The sequence below is a fragment of the Canis aureus genome, chromosome 12 (genome assembly GCF_053574225.1).
Source record: "Canis aureus isolate CA01 chromosome 12, VMU_Caureus_v.1.0, whole genome shotgun sequence".
In the NCBI taxonomy this organism is placed as follows: domain Eukaryota; kingdom Metazoa; phylum Chordata; class Mammalia; order Carnivora; family Canidae; genus Canis; species Canis aureus.
In genome coordinates, this window is record NC_135622.1 from 39,111,594 (window position 1) to 39,130,351 (window position 18,758).

At 35.2% G+C, this 18,758-nt stretch overlaps 1 protein-coding gene across 16 annotated transcripts in view; it reads right to left on the reverse strand.

Annotated features, from left to right (window-relative positions):
• BIRC6 (baculoviral IAP repeat containing 6) overlaps positions 1-18,758 on the reverse strand; it is a 230,162-nt gene that overhangs the window by 19,206 nt on the left and 192,198 nt on the right. For 15 of the 16 annotated variants that reach the window (XM_077843663.1, XM_077843665.1, XM_077843658.1 and 12 more), the window contains 4 exons: positions 11,651-11,796; positions 10,888-10,998; positions 2,997-3,214; positions 1,183-1,344 (listed from right to left, as the gene is read on the reverse strand). In XM_077843663.1, the coding sequence (XP_077699789.1) occupies positions 1,183-1,344; positions 2,997-3,214; positions 10,888-10,998; positions 11,651-11,796 (637 nt within the window). Of the gene's footprint in view, positions 1-1,182; positions 1,345-2,996; positions 3,215-10,887; positions 10,999-11,650; positions 11,797-14,498; positions 14,672-18,758 lie in introns of those variants that run through there. The other variant, XR_013349472.1, reaches the window with a different exon arrangement.

The window sequence follows — 18,758 nt, forward strand, 5'->3', positions numbered from 1 at the left end:
TTCAGTTCAGTCAAAAAATATCTATTCTTCGCTCTTCCACTAAAGTAAGGTTTACTGGGCAGCCCTGGTGGCTCAGTGGTGTGGCGCCGCCTTCAGCCCAGGGTGTGATCCTGGAGACCCGGGATCGAGTCCCACATCGGGCTCCCTGCATGGAGCCTGCTTCTCCCTCTGCCTGTGTCTCTGCTTCTCTCTCCTCTCTGTGTATTCTCATGAATAAATAAATAAAATCTTTAAAAAAAAAAAATAAAGTAAGGTTTATTTATCTCTGGTTAAATCTCCTGCAATAAACTCACAAAACAAATCCCAGTTTTATGATTTAAGTTTATGATGAAGACAAAACCAAGGGAAAACTTAATCCACCTTTAATAAACCAGATCAACTTCAAAACCTTGCTTCTCTCATATCATCAAAGAAATGTCTCCTTGTGAAGTCTATACATTTTTTCTGACCGTCTAGTAATTTTTAAACATGAAATACTTCCAGCATGGAATTCACTGCTGTAATTCCATCAAGTTACCCAAAATTACTTTGAAAAGTGATGATTGTTCTTTTAAATCTAATTTTAATAGTTTTACTGCCATATGAAATGCTTATTATACCTCTTAGTCAACTTCCCTTTTAGATAGAATGCATCTTCCTATTTGTAAGAAAATATAAAACATTTCAACATAAATTGTCAAAAATAAGTTTACAATTATATGTATCATGAAAAACATGGATAGCTACGAAAGCAAAAAAAAAAAAATGATGATACGCAAAAAAGGAATACAGAGTTGACAAGACCATGCTTTTGCCATTCAACTATCCTGAGGTATTTGTGAAAAGATAACTGGAATTGGAGGTACAGAAAGTAAAAAAAGGTGAGAGGCAAAGACAGACACTTGGCTCTACTACCTCCTGAGTGAAGAAAGCTCTCAACTGGCCAAGGGATATGTTGAGTAAGTTAGTCCCTCAGTAACTTCTTAAGACTCTAAGTGCATCTCAACACTGTTGTTTCTGCCTTTTTTGGTTCCTTCTCTCTCTCATTCCTCAGGCTAATCTTTGCATATAGGAAAGAGAAGCACGAAGAAAGCCACATAACTCTCAGAAGGAGATAACCAAAAGAAAGTTTTTGTTTAAATTACAAAGAACCTTGGGTTTCAACACTTTGGCATTAGAAACAAAAGGCCAAAATTACATTACCTTGCCATCATTATAAAGGTTTGGATTGAATCGCACGCTATGACCACCAGTTGTCTCTAGATTCACAAGAGGGGGTGAACTGGGATAATCTTGAGGAAAATATACGTCGAACTCAAAGCAGCCATTTGCATAAGGGGTGTCCGCTGGACCAGTTATCAGAACCTAGTATGCATATACAAATACACAAAAGTCCATGTCACTATTCCTAAACACTGCTTGCTATTTAGAAAAACACAATCCAACATGAAATAAGAACAACCTTCTTATATCCTATATACATTTCCACCAGAGTGTGTTAAAAATGAGGTTAAAAGTTAAAAATAACATGAGTAGGAAATGGTGTTAGATTAGGATTAAAGTTATTTAGTTCTGGTGAAAATGGGCTATTAAAAGAAAGATGGCATAACATCTTATGCCTTTTAATATTAAATCAAATACCTTTTAATATTAAGTTACTATTTTTCTGAGAGCTTTCCTTCATGATATTTCCTATAGTATTCAACAATTTGAAATTTTGCACATACTTATTATCACATCCACAAGGTAGGAGGGTAATTTTCTGCAATACATCTTCAGATAAGTTATATTTTGAGAAGTAACTTAGTTTTAAGTATTTTTCTTTGGGATAATGAGACAAGTAGATAACAAGAATAAAAGTTCTCATGTAACAATTTATGATTTAAAAAAAAAAGGTTTTGAGAGAACAGAGAACTAATAACCCTATGGTGTTTCCCATAGGGTTATTAGTAGTCTAAAAAAAAGCAGAGAACCCAAAAGTGAGTATCAAAATTATTTAATGAATTTTGTTTAAGTCAATGATACTAATTGTGCAAGGCATGAGCAGCAAAGCCTCTGGTACTGAATAGCTGTGTGAAGGCAAGTGGCACTAGACAATCGGTGACAATTCTGATTTATGGTTGGGGGCTCCATGTTGGGATTTTTTTATTTAGGTACATCATAAGGTTTAACAGAGACACAGGCACAAGTCTGAACTTATGTGGTCCATTTAGTGATACAATACTTCCAGAAGCAATCATTCTATAAGTGGCTAGTGTTTGTAACAAGGAAAAGGTAAGAGTGTGGTCAAATAGGCAGTCTATGAGATTTCTACTAAGAAATTATCCAAAAGAGCAAAACAAAGAAGTAAGCAGGCAAAAAAGCACAATAGGTCTTCAAATCAATGTGTCAATAGTTACAGCTGTGTATCTAAGAAGACAGACTATGGAACCCAGAATTAAATAATAAACGTAAAAAATGGTTTGTCACCATTCCTGTCCCTGTCATGTGTCAAATCTTTTAAATTTTCTTGCTGTAGCAATCACTTAGAATTAAGGCCAGGTCACCACAGTGTTAAAACATAAAGGTGCAGTTATTTATTACTGTACTACCATTACTAATTCACAGATCTTATGGTTCTGTAAATATATGAATTTCCTAGAAAATAAAGAAAAAAAAGATAATCTTGAAGACTAATAGTATAAGACACAAGACAAATATCTTAGGTGACAAGGAAGAAATCTTAACACTTTCATCTACTGACCAACATTAAATCTTTTGATACTAAGCTCTTAAAACTATAGGCTACATACAGCCTTTACTCAAGAAAGGTATTTTGGTATTTTCTTCTGAACTGTTATTTTGAAGAGCAGTCTCATACACATAGTCTAACATTAAAAAAAGGACTCTTTTCATGAATGTCAAAATGGTCAACAGAATTTTTATTTATTAAAATTCATGTTATTGTTAGTGCTCTGTATGAATATTTGAATAATGACATCAGCTAGAGAGACAAGAGAAGCAGTTGTATGTTCTACCTTCATAATGTCAAGTCGTTCCTCATCACAGCGCACAAACACACTGGAAGAGGATGAAAGAGGCAGTGAGGTTGACAGTGTCACAGCTTCCTGGGCAAGGCGGCGGGCTCGGGCGGCACTGTTTGCATCATTTGCATTTTTCACCTGAGACATGTAGTGGTAATTTACTTTAAAACCCAACTTCCCATCTTCATCCTCAGAAACCATCTCAAATGTATCTAAAAGAAGAAGAAAAGAACACTGAAAAAAAAAAAAGCACTAGGAATGGAGGATAGTTTTTATACTAACAACAATCGCAAATAAATCTCTAGCCCTTCTTTCACCCCACATGGAGAGGACTGAAGCATGGACGGGAGTGCTGTCAGTGAGACTGTAACAGTGATGTATGGCAGCTGTCACATTTGTGGGGAGCACAGCAGAAGATCCAGAGATCATGAGTCACTGCTGTACACCTGAAATTAGTGGAACACTGTGTGTCAACCATACGCAAATCAAAAAAATTTTAAAACCCCACAAAATGCAGAAGACTGTGAAAAAACAGGAACTATGCATGTTTATGTCACACCTACTGTTGAATGGATGGACTACGCAATGGAAGCAAAAGCAAGAAATGACAGTTTTTTAAAGATTTTATTTTTAAGTAATCTCTACACCCAACATGGGGCCTGAACTCACAATCCTGAGATCAAGAGTATGCTCTACGGACTGAGCCAGGCAGGTATCCCAAGGAAATGATTTTTGTCTACAATGTGAACACACTGATAGGTTATATCAAGTAGCTATGACAATGTAAAGCAGAAGACAATTTATTCTTAATATGAGTGGTATATAATATTTTTGCCAAAATAATTCAGAATACTAAATGGCAAAAAGCATTATTACATTTCAATTTTAAAGACAAGAATAGGTATTTATATATTTCCACTGATTCTGGAATCAGAAAACAAACGTCCTAGGCTGAAGCTTACTCTTTCGTTACTTTTGGAATTTAAGTTAATGGAATAAAAAGAGGATTATTAGGGTAATCTTTTAAGTACTTTGAGAAAATATAATGGGCTAATTCTTAACCATCTATTGAGATAGATTTAGAAAAGACTTAAAGTTATTCTTTACTTAAAAACTCTGTATACAATAGAAAGAAAAAAATAGATTTGAACTTCATTTCTAGTTCAGATTATTCCACCCTAACCAGTTAGTTACAACAAAGAGATTTATATAAATTTTAACACTAAATCAAAACGACATACAAGACATTAGAAGCAACAGTAACTTTTTATCTTATGTTCATATAATTCTAAATATATGGAAAAATTTTAGTCTTTTATTATAATTATCATTAATGCACTGAATCTCCCCAAGATCTTTTTTTTTTTAATTTTTTTTTTTTAATTTATAGTCACACAGAGAGAGAGAGAGAGAGAGAGAGAGGCAGAGACACAGGCAGAGGGAGAAGCAGGCTCCATGCACCGGGAGCCCGACGTGGGATCTGATCCTGGGTCTCCAGGATCGTGCCCTGGGCCAAAGGCAGGCGCTAAACCGCTGCGCCACCCAGGGATCCCTCCCCAAGATCTTAATAAGTACAAAGTTCTATGCTAGACTGTTTGGGTTAAATGATAAATAGGAAACTAAATCTGGGGATGCCTAGATGGCATATCGGTTGGGCGTTTGCCTTTGGCTCAGGTCGTGGTCCTGGGTCCAGGGATCAAGTCCCACATTGGGCTCCCTGCGAGGAGCCAGCTTCTCCCTCTGCCTTGTCTCTGCCTCTCTCTGAGTTTCTCTCATGAATAAATAAATAAAATCTTAAAAAAAAAAAAAAACCTAAATCTGCCTTCAAGTAGTTTATAATCTAGAAAAAGGGAGAAGACCTATAAAAGGTCACAGGTCTGTGCACTCCATGTTTAAAACAGGAGTGCCACAATATTTAATAGCTCTTTCAGAGAGAAAAAGAAACTTCTGGAGCATTTCTTGTGGAAATTATCACAAATTCTATAGGAGTAGAATCTAATCTAAGAAGAAATGTTGAGGGGTGCCTGAATGGCTCAATTGGTTAAGCGTCTGCCGTTGGCTCACGTTATGATCCCAGGGTCCCTGTATCTAGCCACTGTGCTTTAGCAGGGAGCCTACTTCTCTCTCTGCCCCTCCCACTGCTCCCTCATAACTAACTAACTAACTAAATAAATAAATGTTGAAAGCTTTGAAAGCTTACTTTATCATATAGAACATATAACTGTTAACTGATCAAATGTACTGTCTTAGCAAAATTGATATTTCCTGTCAGTAAACTTGTGAACTGGAGTTATTTCACCTGCCCGATTCTGCTGCCTTTCACATACTACAAGAGATAAATTTCCCTTGAATTTTATAAATAGCATCTGCCAGAAACAAACATGGACCCATTCCCATGTCTGGAGGAAAACTTTTCTATAATATATGCATAAGAGAACAGGATCTGCTAATACCAAACTTTTATTACAAGCTTCAATTATGGGCACCTGAGTGGCTTAGCTGGTTGAGAGTCGGACTCTTGTTTTCAGCTTGTGTCATGATCTCAGGATCATTAAGATTGGGCCCTGCAACAACTCTGCTCTCATCACGAATCAGCTTAATATTCTTCCTTTCCCTCTGCTCCTCCCCCTACTCACGTTTGCACGTGCACTCTCTAAATATATAAATAAAATCTTACCAAAAATATTTTCACAAAGTCTTTGATATCCTCTTCAAAAGGTAAAAATTCTCCTTTCCTTGAATATGGGCTAGACTTAGTGACTTACTTCTAATGAATAAAGCAGAAGCAGTGGTATACAACTTCCAAGACTAAATCATAAAAGGCAGTGTGACTTCCTGTTTGTGCTTTCAGAGAAGGTAGATATATGTGAAGATACTTAAGAAGTACTATGGAGAGGCCTATGTGGCAAGGAGCCAAGGCCTCCTAACAACAGCCACATGAGTGAGCCCAAAAGCATAGCCCCCCAAAGCCAGTCACGATTTCATATGATTGCAGGTCCCTCCAAAATCTTGAGAGCAACTTTGTAAGAGACCGTAAGCCAGAACCAGTATGCTGAACCATTTCTGAATTCCTGAGCCATGGAAACTGTGACATAGTTAACATTTTAAGCACCTAAGTTGTGGGAGTAATTTTTTTTTTTTTTTTTTTTTTGTGGGAGTAATTTTTAATGCAACAAATACATCATATGGAATAAGTTGATAAAATACTATAGAAACTAACCAGAGTCCAAAATGATATATAAACGGTTTTATTTTTATTTTTTTAAAATATTTTATTTATTTATTCATGAGAGACACAGAGAGAGAGGCAGAGACACAGGCAGAGGCAGAAGAAGCAGGCTCCATGCAGGGAGCCCAATGTGGGACTCGATTCCAGGTCCTCAAGATCACACCTGGGGCTGACAGCTGCTAAACCGCTGAGCCACCCGGGCTGCCCAATAAACTGTTTTAGTAATGATTAATCAAATTCACATAAACCAAGCAAAGTATTTGTTTAAAATAATGACAAAAGCGAATTTTTAATACAGTGCTTCAGAAGTATTGTTAAAAAAAAAAAAAGATCATGTTAACAGAATAGAGGAATGGACTTAGACGGTCAAAATGAGCAAGGCAAAAGGCTGTAGAATCATCAGAAACTAACCAAACCCCTAATTAAAGTATACAAAGGAGGAGCACCTGGGTGGCTCAGTCAGCTAAGTGTCTGCCTTCAGCTCAGGTGATGATCTCAGGGTCCTGGGATTGAGTCTTCCAGAGCCCCACATCACATTAAGTTCCCCTCTCAGTGGGAGTCTGCTTCTCCCTCTCCCACCGCCCCCCCCCAAGCTCATTTGCTCATGCGCACGCTCTCTCTCTAATAAATATAAATCTCTATTTCAAAAATATACAAAGGAGAAATCTGCTTGGCATAGATTATGGAAAAAAATTTTTAAGAGAAATACGAATATGGGATCCCTGGGTGGCGCAGCGGTTTGGCGCCTGTCTTTGGCCCAGGGCGCGATCCTGGAGACCCGGGATCGAATCCCACATCGGGCTCCCGGTGCATGGAGCCTGCTTCTCCCTCTGCCTGTGTGTGTCTCTGCCTCTCTCTCTCTCACTGTGTGCCTATCATAAATAAATTAAAAAAAAATTATTAAGAGAAATACGAATAGTATTGTACAATATCAGAACACAAGTGATAGTTGTATTCCAGTGTCTTTAACAGGATTTATAAACTAAAGACTTAACAAAGGAAAAGAAAAAATAATCACTTTTAAAGGATTTCTAAAAAGCCAAAACTAGCTTTTCAATGATAAACTGAGGTTATATAAAATAAGTCAATCTATATAAATTTTTGCCCACCAGGAAGAACATTTTCCCAAGTAGAAGGAAATCCATTTTTGGTTAGAAGAATCAACTCTTCTCTTTCCTCTAACTCTACTCCTGACACCTCTCACTCCTAGCTAATACTCTAACACTGGAGAGGAAATTAAAGTTTGCAAATTATATACCCAAAAGAAAAGCAAAAATGTTGAATAAAAATTCAAAATAAAGAACCTAAAAAGCAAATTCAATCTAGTTATATCCAAAGCCTCTGTGAATAATTATTAAAGATCAGTAAACCCACAGTTCAGCAGTAATAGTGAATCTTATGTGATTTATAAAATGCTATTTAAAATTTTGAAACATGACCATGGACCACTTTTTTTCCCTCTTTATATATAGTTCCAGCAAGTATTAATTGCTCTGTCTAATGGGGTGAGTGGGAAGCAACCAAATGATGTCCTTCTGACATATCTACCTGAGTCATACTAAAAAAGTCTTAGTTTTTCAGGATTTTTTTAAAAAAAGATTTTATTTATTTATTTTAGAGAGAGAGAGAGAACACGAGCAGCATGGAGGAAGTGGAAGAGAAGGAGACTCCTCAATGCTAAGACTCTGAGATCGTGACCCGGGTCAAAGGCAGACACTTCACCAAGTGAGCCACCCAGGCACTACAGGATTTATTTTTAAGCTAAGCATGCTTTCAGGGGTTTCCCAAAAGTTATAGTCTACGGACTTGAGGTTTAAAATTCTGTTCCATTCCATTCCACTCTGGAATTCTATTCCAAAAACAAACATTAAAGGTTTCCATAGGGCAGCCCCGGTGGCGCAGCGGTTTAGTGCCGCTTGCAGCCTGGGGTGTGATCCTGGAGACCCAGGATCGAGTCCCACATCGGGCTTCCTGCATGGAGCCTGCTTCTCCCTCTGCCTGTGTCTCTGCCTCTCTCTTTGCTCTCTCTGAATGAATAAATAAATAAATCTTTAAAAAAAATAAAGGTTTCCATAGATATGCATTGTTACCTAGTTGGGGCAACTCAGACTAAATCTCACTCAGAATAAAAACATAATTAGATAGCCAAAAAAGAAGCAGAAAAAGTTTCTTTGTGCTTTTGAATCTGAGGTAAGGGAAGGGGAACAGGGGATAGCTTTTATGGAAAACAGCTTATCACAAAGTGAAAAAGTATACAGAAATGGGAAGCTAAAGATAAACTCATCTAACATCTAATTTTTGCTTCATGCAGACAAAATGGGCAGAGGTATGTATCAAGTACCTCATTTAATGCAATGCTACTAACAATTCTTGACATATCTCCAGTCTACTTCCGCTATTTTGTTATACATGATATAGTGAATTTAGTTTTAAAAAAGATTTGCAACAAAATACATTAATCAAATTATAACTACAAAGGATTTCATTCGAGAGATTTAAAAAAGTAAGTCTAAAAAAAATAAAAATAAAAATAAAAATAAAAAATAAAAAAAATAAAAAAGTAAGTCTATTGGGCAGCCCGGGGGTCTCAGCAGTTTAGCACCACCTTCGGCCCAGGGCCTGATCCTGGGGACCCGGGATCAAGTCCCACATCAGGCTCCCGGTATGGAGCCTGCTTCTCCCTCTGCCTGTGTCTCTGCTTCTCTCTCTCTCTGTGTGTGTGTGTGTGTGTGTGTGTGTGTGTGTCTCATGAATAAATAAAATATAAAAAAAAAGAAAAAAGAAAAAAAAAAGTAAGTCTATTTAAATTGAGAGTACTTTTCTTGCTCATTGTGATAATGAATGTGGTTATGAGGATCACTTGATCCTTGTATGTGCGTGGCTTTCCCTAGTAATTCTGATGATTCCTTTGTGTGATAGCCCTTGGAGGATGTCTATAATTTATGCCGTATTTATGTAGCATTTATTTTTGGTGTCTTATAACTTTAAAGTTATAATAGAGACTTTTTTTTTTTTTAAGATTTTATTTATTTATTCATGAGAGACAGAGAGAGAGAGGCAGAGACACAGGCAGAGGGAGAAGCAGGCTCCATGCAGGGAGCCCGACATGGGACTCGACCCCAGGTCTCCAGGATTATGTTCTGGGCTGTAGGCGGCGCCAAACCGCTGAGCCACCCAGGCTGCTCGTAGACAATATTTTTGTTACTTTGGTAATCATTTATAGTTATTATACTTTCCTGAATTCAAGTGTTTATTTTTTCTTAAAGATTTATTTATTTATTTACTTATTTATTTATTATTTGCAGGAGAGAGCACGCACGCAAACATGTGTGTATGTGGCAGGGGTTGGGGGAGCGGGAGAGAGAGAATCTCAAGCTGACTTATTGCTAGGTGTGAAGACTGACAGAGGGGTTGATCCCACAACCCTGAGATCATGACTTGGGCTGAAATCAAGAATCAGACACCAAACTGACTGAGCCACCCAAATGTCCCCTGAATTCAAGTGTTTATTTTTTATTTTTCTTAAAGATTTTATTTATTTGTTCATGAGAGAGAGAGAGAGAGAGAGAGAGAGAGAGAGAGAAAGGCAGAGACACAGGCAGAGGGCCCTGCAAGGAGCCCGATGTGGGACTCGATCTCGGATCTTGGGATCATGCCCTGAGCCGAAGGGAGACGCTCAACTGCTGAGCCACCCAAGCATCCCAATTCAAGTGTGTATTAAACATAATGGTCATAACCTATCAATGTCTGGCACAATTACCCAAAAACATGAATTCCTTGGCAAAACTTACATTCTTTCTGAATAACAGCATATGCACTTCATCTCAATTCTTCCAATCTTAAGATGGTGAACAAGACCTTTCAAAGCTCTGCCTGAGTGCTTTATCATTTTCAGATATATTACTGCATGTGATTTTTATTGCAAACTTAGGAGGTAGGGTAGAGCAAAAGTTAAATGATTTATATGAAAGTTTCAAAGGCAGTATGAAAAAATCTATATATTTTTACTCTTGCTTTAATGTTCTTTTTCATATAGCCCAATTCTTTTGGCTGGTTCTCAAGGGTGGAAAAGAGGCACAGACAGTAACAGTTACTAATGGTCATGAGAATTTTGAATTCTGTGTTTATGTATAGGCTAGCATCTGCGGAGATTGATAAGCTCTTTACTTCAGTCTTTACTTGTCAAGAGTTTTAGAATTGGAAAGGCTACAAGTAAACTCTACGTAACTATGTTTTCCAAAGGCAAATCTCTTGGAATTCTAAAATGGTAACAGTAACAGACTTAGTTCAAAGTCCTAGGTCTTAGCTACTTTTACGCCAGGATATATACAGCAATGGAGACGTCTTAAAATCACTTACTGCCTGTTTGTCAAACATTTGATTTTGTTTTTTTCCCCTAGGTTTCTAAAGAATCATGATTTCCACATATAACTAAAATATAGATATAAATTCAGAGATAAAAAGATGGTAAACATTTTTGCATGTGTGCACATATATATCAATATATATGCAGTGCACGAACGCACAAATACATATGATATAACTCAGGGTGCAAGCAAATTTTTAAATCTTTAATTTACTAGGATACATTTCAGTAGCAGTTTTACACAATGTGAAATGAGATTTCAAGAAATGAAGATTAAAATTTCAACTTACCAAACTGTAATTTCTTCATAACAGCCACATATTTTTCTTCAAGTGATTTCAATACTGATAAAGGTTTGGGTTTCATAGCCACCTTCTTTGAATATTCACCTAGTTTTTTTTCTGTTATTTGATATTTCAAGATAAGTAACAAACATACATTATGAAAGATTAAAACAAAAAACAATTAACTTCTAGAGTTCAAACTTTGAATTCCAAAAAGTTACCCAACTCCTTATAATTATCTTCCTATTGTACCATGTAAGAATAAAAGATTTCTTTTTATTTCATAAATGTAACTAATAGGCCTAATCCCTCACCAACTTCAAACCTTAAATTCTTAAAATGTTAGTTTTATCTAACCACACAAAACAGCTGAAATAAAATATATAATACAGATTTATGTATATATCTTATAGATAAGATATGAAAATACTAATTTAAATTCTCACATTGTCTTAATGTATTCTTTCCTATCCAATAGGAGGGCATTTTTCAATTTCATGACTATCAATAGGAAGGAAAAGAAATTGATCATGCGTGCTGTCAGCCTACCAAATCTAGTCTTAATAATCATATATAATAGAAATAAATATTAATAATTAATATCTAATTTTAAAATTAGATACTATTCATGATTAATTTGAAAACCTAACAACAAATTTTTAGGTAAAGGTACGTGCTTTGAAACCATTAGCAGAGAGGAAAGAGAGGCAGTTTAAAGTAAACATCTCTGGAACAAAAGAAAAGCAGCACAAAAGCAGCAGTACTGTACCTTGATTGGCCTGCCGCAAACTGGTAGTGGCTGCATGGACGATCTCGGCAGTCTTCTGGATGTCTGGTACCAGCAGTGTCAGTCCTTCTGGTTCTTGATCAGATGCATCTGGTTTTACTCCTGTTTTAACATTTTCCCTTTTAGATCTGAATTTTTTTTTAATATGGAAAGAAATGCAAGGAAAATTAAGATTTTAGGATTGAAATATAAGTACCTCCATAAATTAAAATGTGGTTAAAAAAATCAAAAGGATAGTATGTATTTCATTTGACACATATATGATATATAGCTGAAAGTGGTTTAAACTAGACGTGTTGCTTCTGAAGTCATACAATAATGCATAGTATAATAAAATTTTGGGTGGGTTTTCTCTTCATATGCAAAAATAAATAAAAATAAGAAATAAACATTGTAGAAACACCATACTGTGAAAAGACCCAGATACTTGATATGTCCTTGGATCCACACTTTTAAAAACACACTTAAAGTACTTATAAATACCTAAAAGCACAGAAATCACTTCTATTATCTAAAAGTGACAGAGGTGTATCCTCTAAGACTTGGGAGTCATAGGATCATATGTAGTTTTTCACATTAATACTATTTGCATTTCACTCAGAGTAAATGTATTAAACCCCAAGGGGAAAAATAAACAAGTAAAATGCAGGTTCACTGCTAGATTATCTTAGTATAATGTGCTTTTATACATCAGAACTATATTTAAACACTAAGTTTTAGGGCATAATGATTTTAGAGGCATTCTCTATTCAGGATCTAAAATGTACCCCAACCTTATATCAAATTTTATATCATAATAGGATGCACCACAACGTCTCAGTGTATAAGGCATCAAAATGTTTCTTTAAATTTTCTAGATGAATACAGAATTTTAAGAGTCACTGAAGATAACAAGTGAATATCAATATCCTTTTTTCTATTTCAACTCTCAGCACATATTATTTACAAGATAATCATTACACTATTGCTTAGATACTAAAAATTTACATCTTAGATACTAAAATTTACATCTTTGTCAATTCATTAAATAGATTAACTTAATACAAACTGAAATCACATATAAATAAAGGTGTTTAAAATATTCATGCTAAGGTATGACCTAGACTACACATTACTTACTTTTCTAGTTGTATACCTAACCAACGAAACAACTTGGCAATCGTATTAAAACATATTTCACAAAGTGGGCATGGAGCCTTAGAGAACTATACAAAGACTAATAGAAGGTAGAAGAGTTCTTAACAAAATGATATTGTTATTTATATATAAATGAACTGTTCTTTAGCACAAAGACAAAAATCTGCTCAGAAGCAATTCAGTGCTTAACGTTAGGGAGTAATAAGAGGTAAATTAAGAACCACCACTCAGGCGGGTAGCAAGGGTAAACATGTATAGTATTATGCAAGTGTTTTGAACGGACTGCCATAGTGTGTGAAAAAACAAGTATCCACAGATATTTTTAACTGGAAGGTATATTGCCTAACATGGCAAGATGACTTGACTTAATGTGTCACTGGGTTATTGTGTGTTCTCCTATGCTCTTCCTACTTTTCCTGGTATAAGCAGTCACAGAGAACATATGGCCAACTTTCCTTTGCCACTTAGGACCATTTGATAGAGGTTATATATTACATCATTTCAGTCATCAACTTCTGTATATGTACAAGTGTATATGAACATATATGTTTGCATGTATATGTAAGGACAATATAGTAAGTGAACATTTTAGGACTGAAATATTAGGCATTTTAAGTGCTAGAATCAAATAAGATATTGTATCTTTTATAGCTATGAAATAAAGTTGAGATTATAGCTTATAGTGAGTCTGATAATTTTCTTAATAAACATAATTTTGGTAGATAAGCTCAAACAGATTCTCAACTTCTACATTTACCAACAGCTATACGCTGCTTGATAGTATTCCTTTTGAATTTATAAGGATTCTCTCTTCCTGCCAATTATAAATTATTCTCCCTCTAATACCAGGGCTTAAAAAATTCTTAATAGGGCTATTGACCATAATAGGAAAATAATAGTAAGTAGTTTGAAAAAACAGAAGAGTTATGGTTATAGCTATAGCTGTAATAAAGATGATTTCCTAAAACCTGTCATCAAACAGTTGATCCATTGTACGTTCAATGAAGATTTCACTTGAGAAACACATATTGCCAAGCAGAGAAGAAAGATATGGAAGTGAAGCTCATTTTTGCAGAATTAGGGTATTTTCTCCTTGAAGAAGTAAGAATGTCTGGCATGGAGAGTCAACTGCATCAATGCAATTTAGAGCAAGTTATCCTTGGAAAAAGTACTCGTTCTAAATTTCAAGCCCTATACATGAATACCAATTTCCTAATTCCAGTTTTTAAAGATTAGTAGGAGGCATTCCTATTATTACAATAGTTAAAATAGGATGGTAAATATTATATTTTTTTGACCACCAAATGAGAATAATACTTAAAAAGTACAAAAATCTACAAAAGATTAAAATATATTTTTTATATCAAACGAGTGAAAGAAATGATCTTACGTATCTCATTTGGAAGATAATGGTTAACTCATAAAACAGGTATTTTAGACCTTTACACCAGGTTCAAATGAGAAATTTTTATGTGAATCATCTTCTTGACAAACACATACAGGAGAAAAAGGAATACCGTCCAAAAGGCAAGAGTACTTCAAATATATGAAGAACACACACTCCCTGCCTAATGAGGACTACAACTAGTCATTGTCTAATATTAAAAACTACAGCCAGTAGGTCTCTTTTCTATAAAAGTTGCAGGTTACTGTCAACCCATATGTAGGCCCAGCTCATGAAAAAAGGCCATACCTTAGCTCACATCCTGAAGTCTGTGGGAAAAGCTATTTGAGTTCAAGGCACCTAGCTGGAAGTAGGTCTTTGAGACTGACAATGGATCCAACATGGTAAAAGCAATCAGCGACGGCCGCTACCATGGTATCCGCTGCTTTGTGCATACGTTGAATCTGGTTGTGATCACTGCCCTGAAGAAATACGAGGAATCAACTGAAGTTTCTACTATTGCACAGAATTATCTGCAAACATTTTCCACTATGCTGTAACTAAACGGCTAACAAATTAAGCAAATTTTGGCTCTGTGACATATAATCTGAACTAGGATGTGAGCAAAATGGGTAAATCTTTCTTGTAAAAACAAAAGAAAAAAAACCCATAACTCAACATTCAGTTATAGTGACCTGCCTCTGCTAACACTATCACCCAAAATAAGTTGGATTTTTGTTAAGACTAAATGCAAAATATCGGAATTATATTCTTTTATAATCTATAAACTGAAAACAGCTTAATAGAGCCATTTTCTTGGTAGAGCTTTAGGAAAGATCATCTCCATTCCCTGCACTCCTAATTCTAAGGTCAAAACTATCACACAATTGAAACAAACATTTAAAAAGCAGAGCCCTGTTGAAGAAGTAATCTGTAGACAATATGCTGAAAATGTCCAGATTCCAGAACTATTAAGAATTAGCATCTTAGAGAAGATTCTAAAACTATAAGCAAATGAAACTTCTATATTTTGCTGTATACCAATGGGTCACATAATACTCCATAGTTCTAAAGCTGTTTGTCAGAGATTAAAGTCTAAAACAAATTAAGATTAAAAATAAGCAGAAGGATTAAAAAATATTACTGTGGAGAACTATTTGCTTCTAATTATCTTCAGAAAACATGAAAATATTCTTGAAATGCACCAGTAAATGGAGCAAAGACTTCTGTAAGATGAATGCTTTCCACTGTAAAAACTTAATTTTTAGCTGATTCCCTTTTGTTTTTAAACTCTTTCCAAATGGAAGTACCAGTTTTAGTTTTCAATATGATTGGAAACTCAAACTAAAATCCTATCTTGGGAAGTATAAATGAGCACAATAAGAGAAGGAAATACTCAAAAGAGAGGTATGAGAGGGTTTTAATAATAAATCTTGATTTCTAGATTAAATAAAAATATAAATTTTAGGTTAAACATCACAGGACAAAATGAAGGTACTGTGGAGTGGAATAGCCACAAATAATATGCTTCATCAAGAGACAATCCAACTGAGGCAAATAAAACATAGTAAAAACAAATGTTGGCACTGCCATCTCCGTCACTGAGTAAAAGGCTGATGGACTACTAAACCTGTTGAAGGTCATCAACAAAGAAACTTAAAAAAAAAAAATATATATATATATATATATATATATATATATATATATATATATATATATATATGTATGGTTACAACAAATGCTTCCTGGCTATGAAACTAGGCCTCTTTCATTCTGTAAGTGTCAGAAGTAGAGGAAAAAGAGGAGGAACTAGGAAATGTTTTTCCAACAGAAACAAAAGTAGGAGGCTGGAACTGAAATTCTTTGCTAACTGACTGAAGCCCTCAAAGAAATAGCTTAAAGCAATTATAGTAAGAGAATCTGATAGAAAATATGCCTTTTTAAAAGGAGGTCAACTAAATCCTATTGCTTAGACAAAAAGGAATTGGATATTTCTACAAGAGAATTCAGTTACTTTTAAATATGATGAACTTCTTCAGGAAGACACTTTGAGATATCTAAGGAAACCAGCAATAAAGGAGGGCCACACTTCAATGCTGTTTAAGAGGAGTGAAATGTCCAGAGCACCTTAAACTCAGCATAGAGGCATTTGTGTTGCATCCTCATTAGCATTTCAGATTATTTGACTGATAGCAAGTCCCTCTTTCAAATTTTTGGTGGAATATCAAATACTAAATATAGTACATAGGATTATTTGCCTACTGGAATCAAGCAGGAAAAGTCCACATGTAAGATTAAAGATAAAACAATTGCCTTTGTTCCTGCTCCAAAAAAGCTACGAAGTGTCACATTTATTCAAAAGTAAAACCAGACTACTATGGCTATACTCTGTGTTTTGAGATAACACAGGTTGGAACAGTGAACAGAAATTCAATTTCACCAGGACTGATATGTAAAAGCTGAAGGGGTAACATCTTCACAGTGTAGACGATTTTGTGGGCAACAGAATGAATTTTCACACTAGACAATTATATTTCAAGTGGAAATGATTATGTGTGTGTGTATAACAGTCTATACTTATATAAAAGTTTAAAGTATGATGTTACACATCCCTTTATTAATGGAAGTGTGTTGCTTTCGAGTTCTTTCATGCTTAAGTCTAAAATAAAATATGGATCAATAACTGGTCATATATGGGGGACTGTTTTTACTTGGTCTTCATTTTCAAAGATTAATTTTAGAGAGATCAAGTGGGAGCCTGTCGTGGGACTTAGCTCACAATGGTGAAATCATGAACTGAGAGGTAATCAGAGTCGGAGGCTTAATGGACTGAACCACTCAGGCGTCCTGCTTATTCTTTAAATATCAAGTACTGCTATATAAATTCTCTTTTAGATTTTGAGAGAGAGAAAGAGAGAGAGAGAGAGAGAGAGAGCAGAGAGAGGGGGGAAGGGCAGAGGGAGAAAGAGAAAACAGGCTCCCCTGGCTCAGCAGGGAACCAGACTCTGGGCTCAATGCCAGAACCCTGAGATCATGACCTGAGTCGGAAGGCAGATGCTTAACTGACTGAGCCACCCAAGTGCCCCTAATTCTTTCTTGACAAGGGAGTTAAAGATACTAGAAATATAAGGTATATTAAATAGCAATAAAAGTCAGGAGATGAAAAAATAAGAGGGTATGTGGGGGATAGGGAGAGGCTTTTTACAACACAGAGAAAACAATTTTATCACCTCAACACTACCCTAATTTATGCAAGTTGATACCAAATCAGTTTGAAAAGACACTAGAGGAAAAATTCATATACCAGTAACTGAGAAATTTTCAGGAGTGCTTTACATTAATTCGTTTATGTTTATGTTAAATGGTTAAAGCTGACTCACTCTTCACCTAAGTGATAATTATATAAAGTTGCTCCCTGCTCATGTACTAGAGAGACCAAAAAACAGTGAGGCTTAGGTTTACTTCAGTAATTTAGCAATTACTACTTAGGCACAACTCAAATGCTATGCACATCTAATGAAATATGCTGCCTTTTAATGGCCTATCATGACTTGAAAATTCTGAAAATTCTTCAGGGTAATGAAAAAAGATGAGTAAAGGGAAGTATCAGAAAAACTGTGTAGAATTTACATTATTAAATATATTTTTATAATTATTAAAAACAAAATTTTCAATTAGAAAATAACTTTACTTCACTGTCAACATTTAAAAAATTATATATCCTGAATATCTAAAGCTGCTTCAGAAACAAATCCACCTCCCCAATTTCTAATTATTCACTAATGCACAAACTGAATTGTTCTTTGGAAGATAAGTTTAACTTAGCGGATAAATATATTTGACTGGGACATAGGAGATATGAGTTATCACAGGTCTGTCATTAAGCATCAGAGAACCCAGATCAAATCACAGTATTTATGGACCTTATTTTCTTTCATTTCATTTATAAAAAGAAGGATCCGAACTACCTGAGTTTCAAAGGGTCCACTTATAATAAAGAAGATGAGATAAATATATATACAATGAACTACTACTCAACCATAAAAAAAGAAATGAATTCTTGCCATCTGCAAGGCATGGATGGAACTAGAGGGTATTATGCTAAGCAAAGTAAGTCGTCAATTAGAGAAAGACAATTATCTATGATCTCACTTATATATGGAATTTAAGAAATGAAACAGGATCATAGGGGAAGAGAGGAAAGAATAAAACAAGATAAAATCATAGACAATGAAACTCTTAATTACAGGAAACAAACAAACTCACTGGAGGGGAGGGAGGTGGGGGAATGGGGTAACTGGGTGGTGGACATCGAGGAGGGCACATGATGTAATGAGCACTGAGTGTTATATAAGACTCATGAATCACTGACTTCTATCTCTGAAAATAATAATACATTATGCATTAATTGAATTTAAATTTTAAAAAGTGCATTTGGTAAAATGAGTAACATCAAAAAGTCTTCATACGAAAAGGCTGTCATTCATAATATTTAAGGAAGAGTAAAAAAAAATAGAAAAAAAGTAGAATGTGCAAATTAAAGTCTACTACTTTAAAAAACTTAGAATT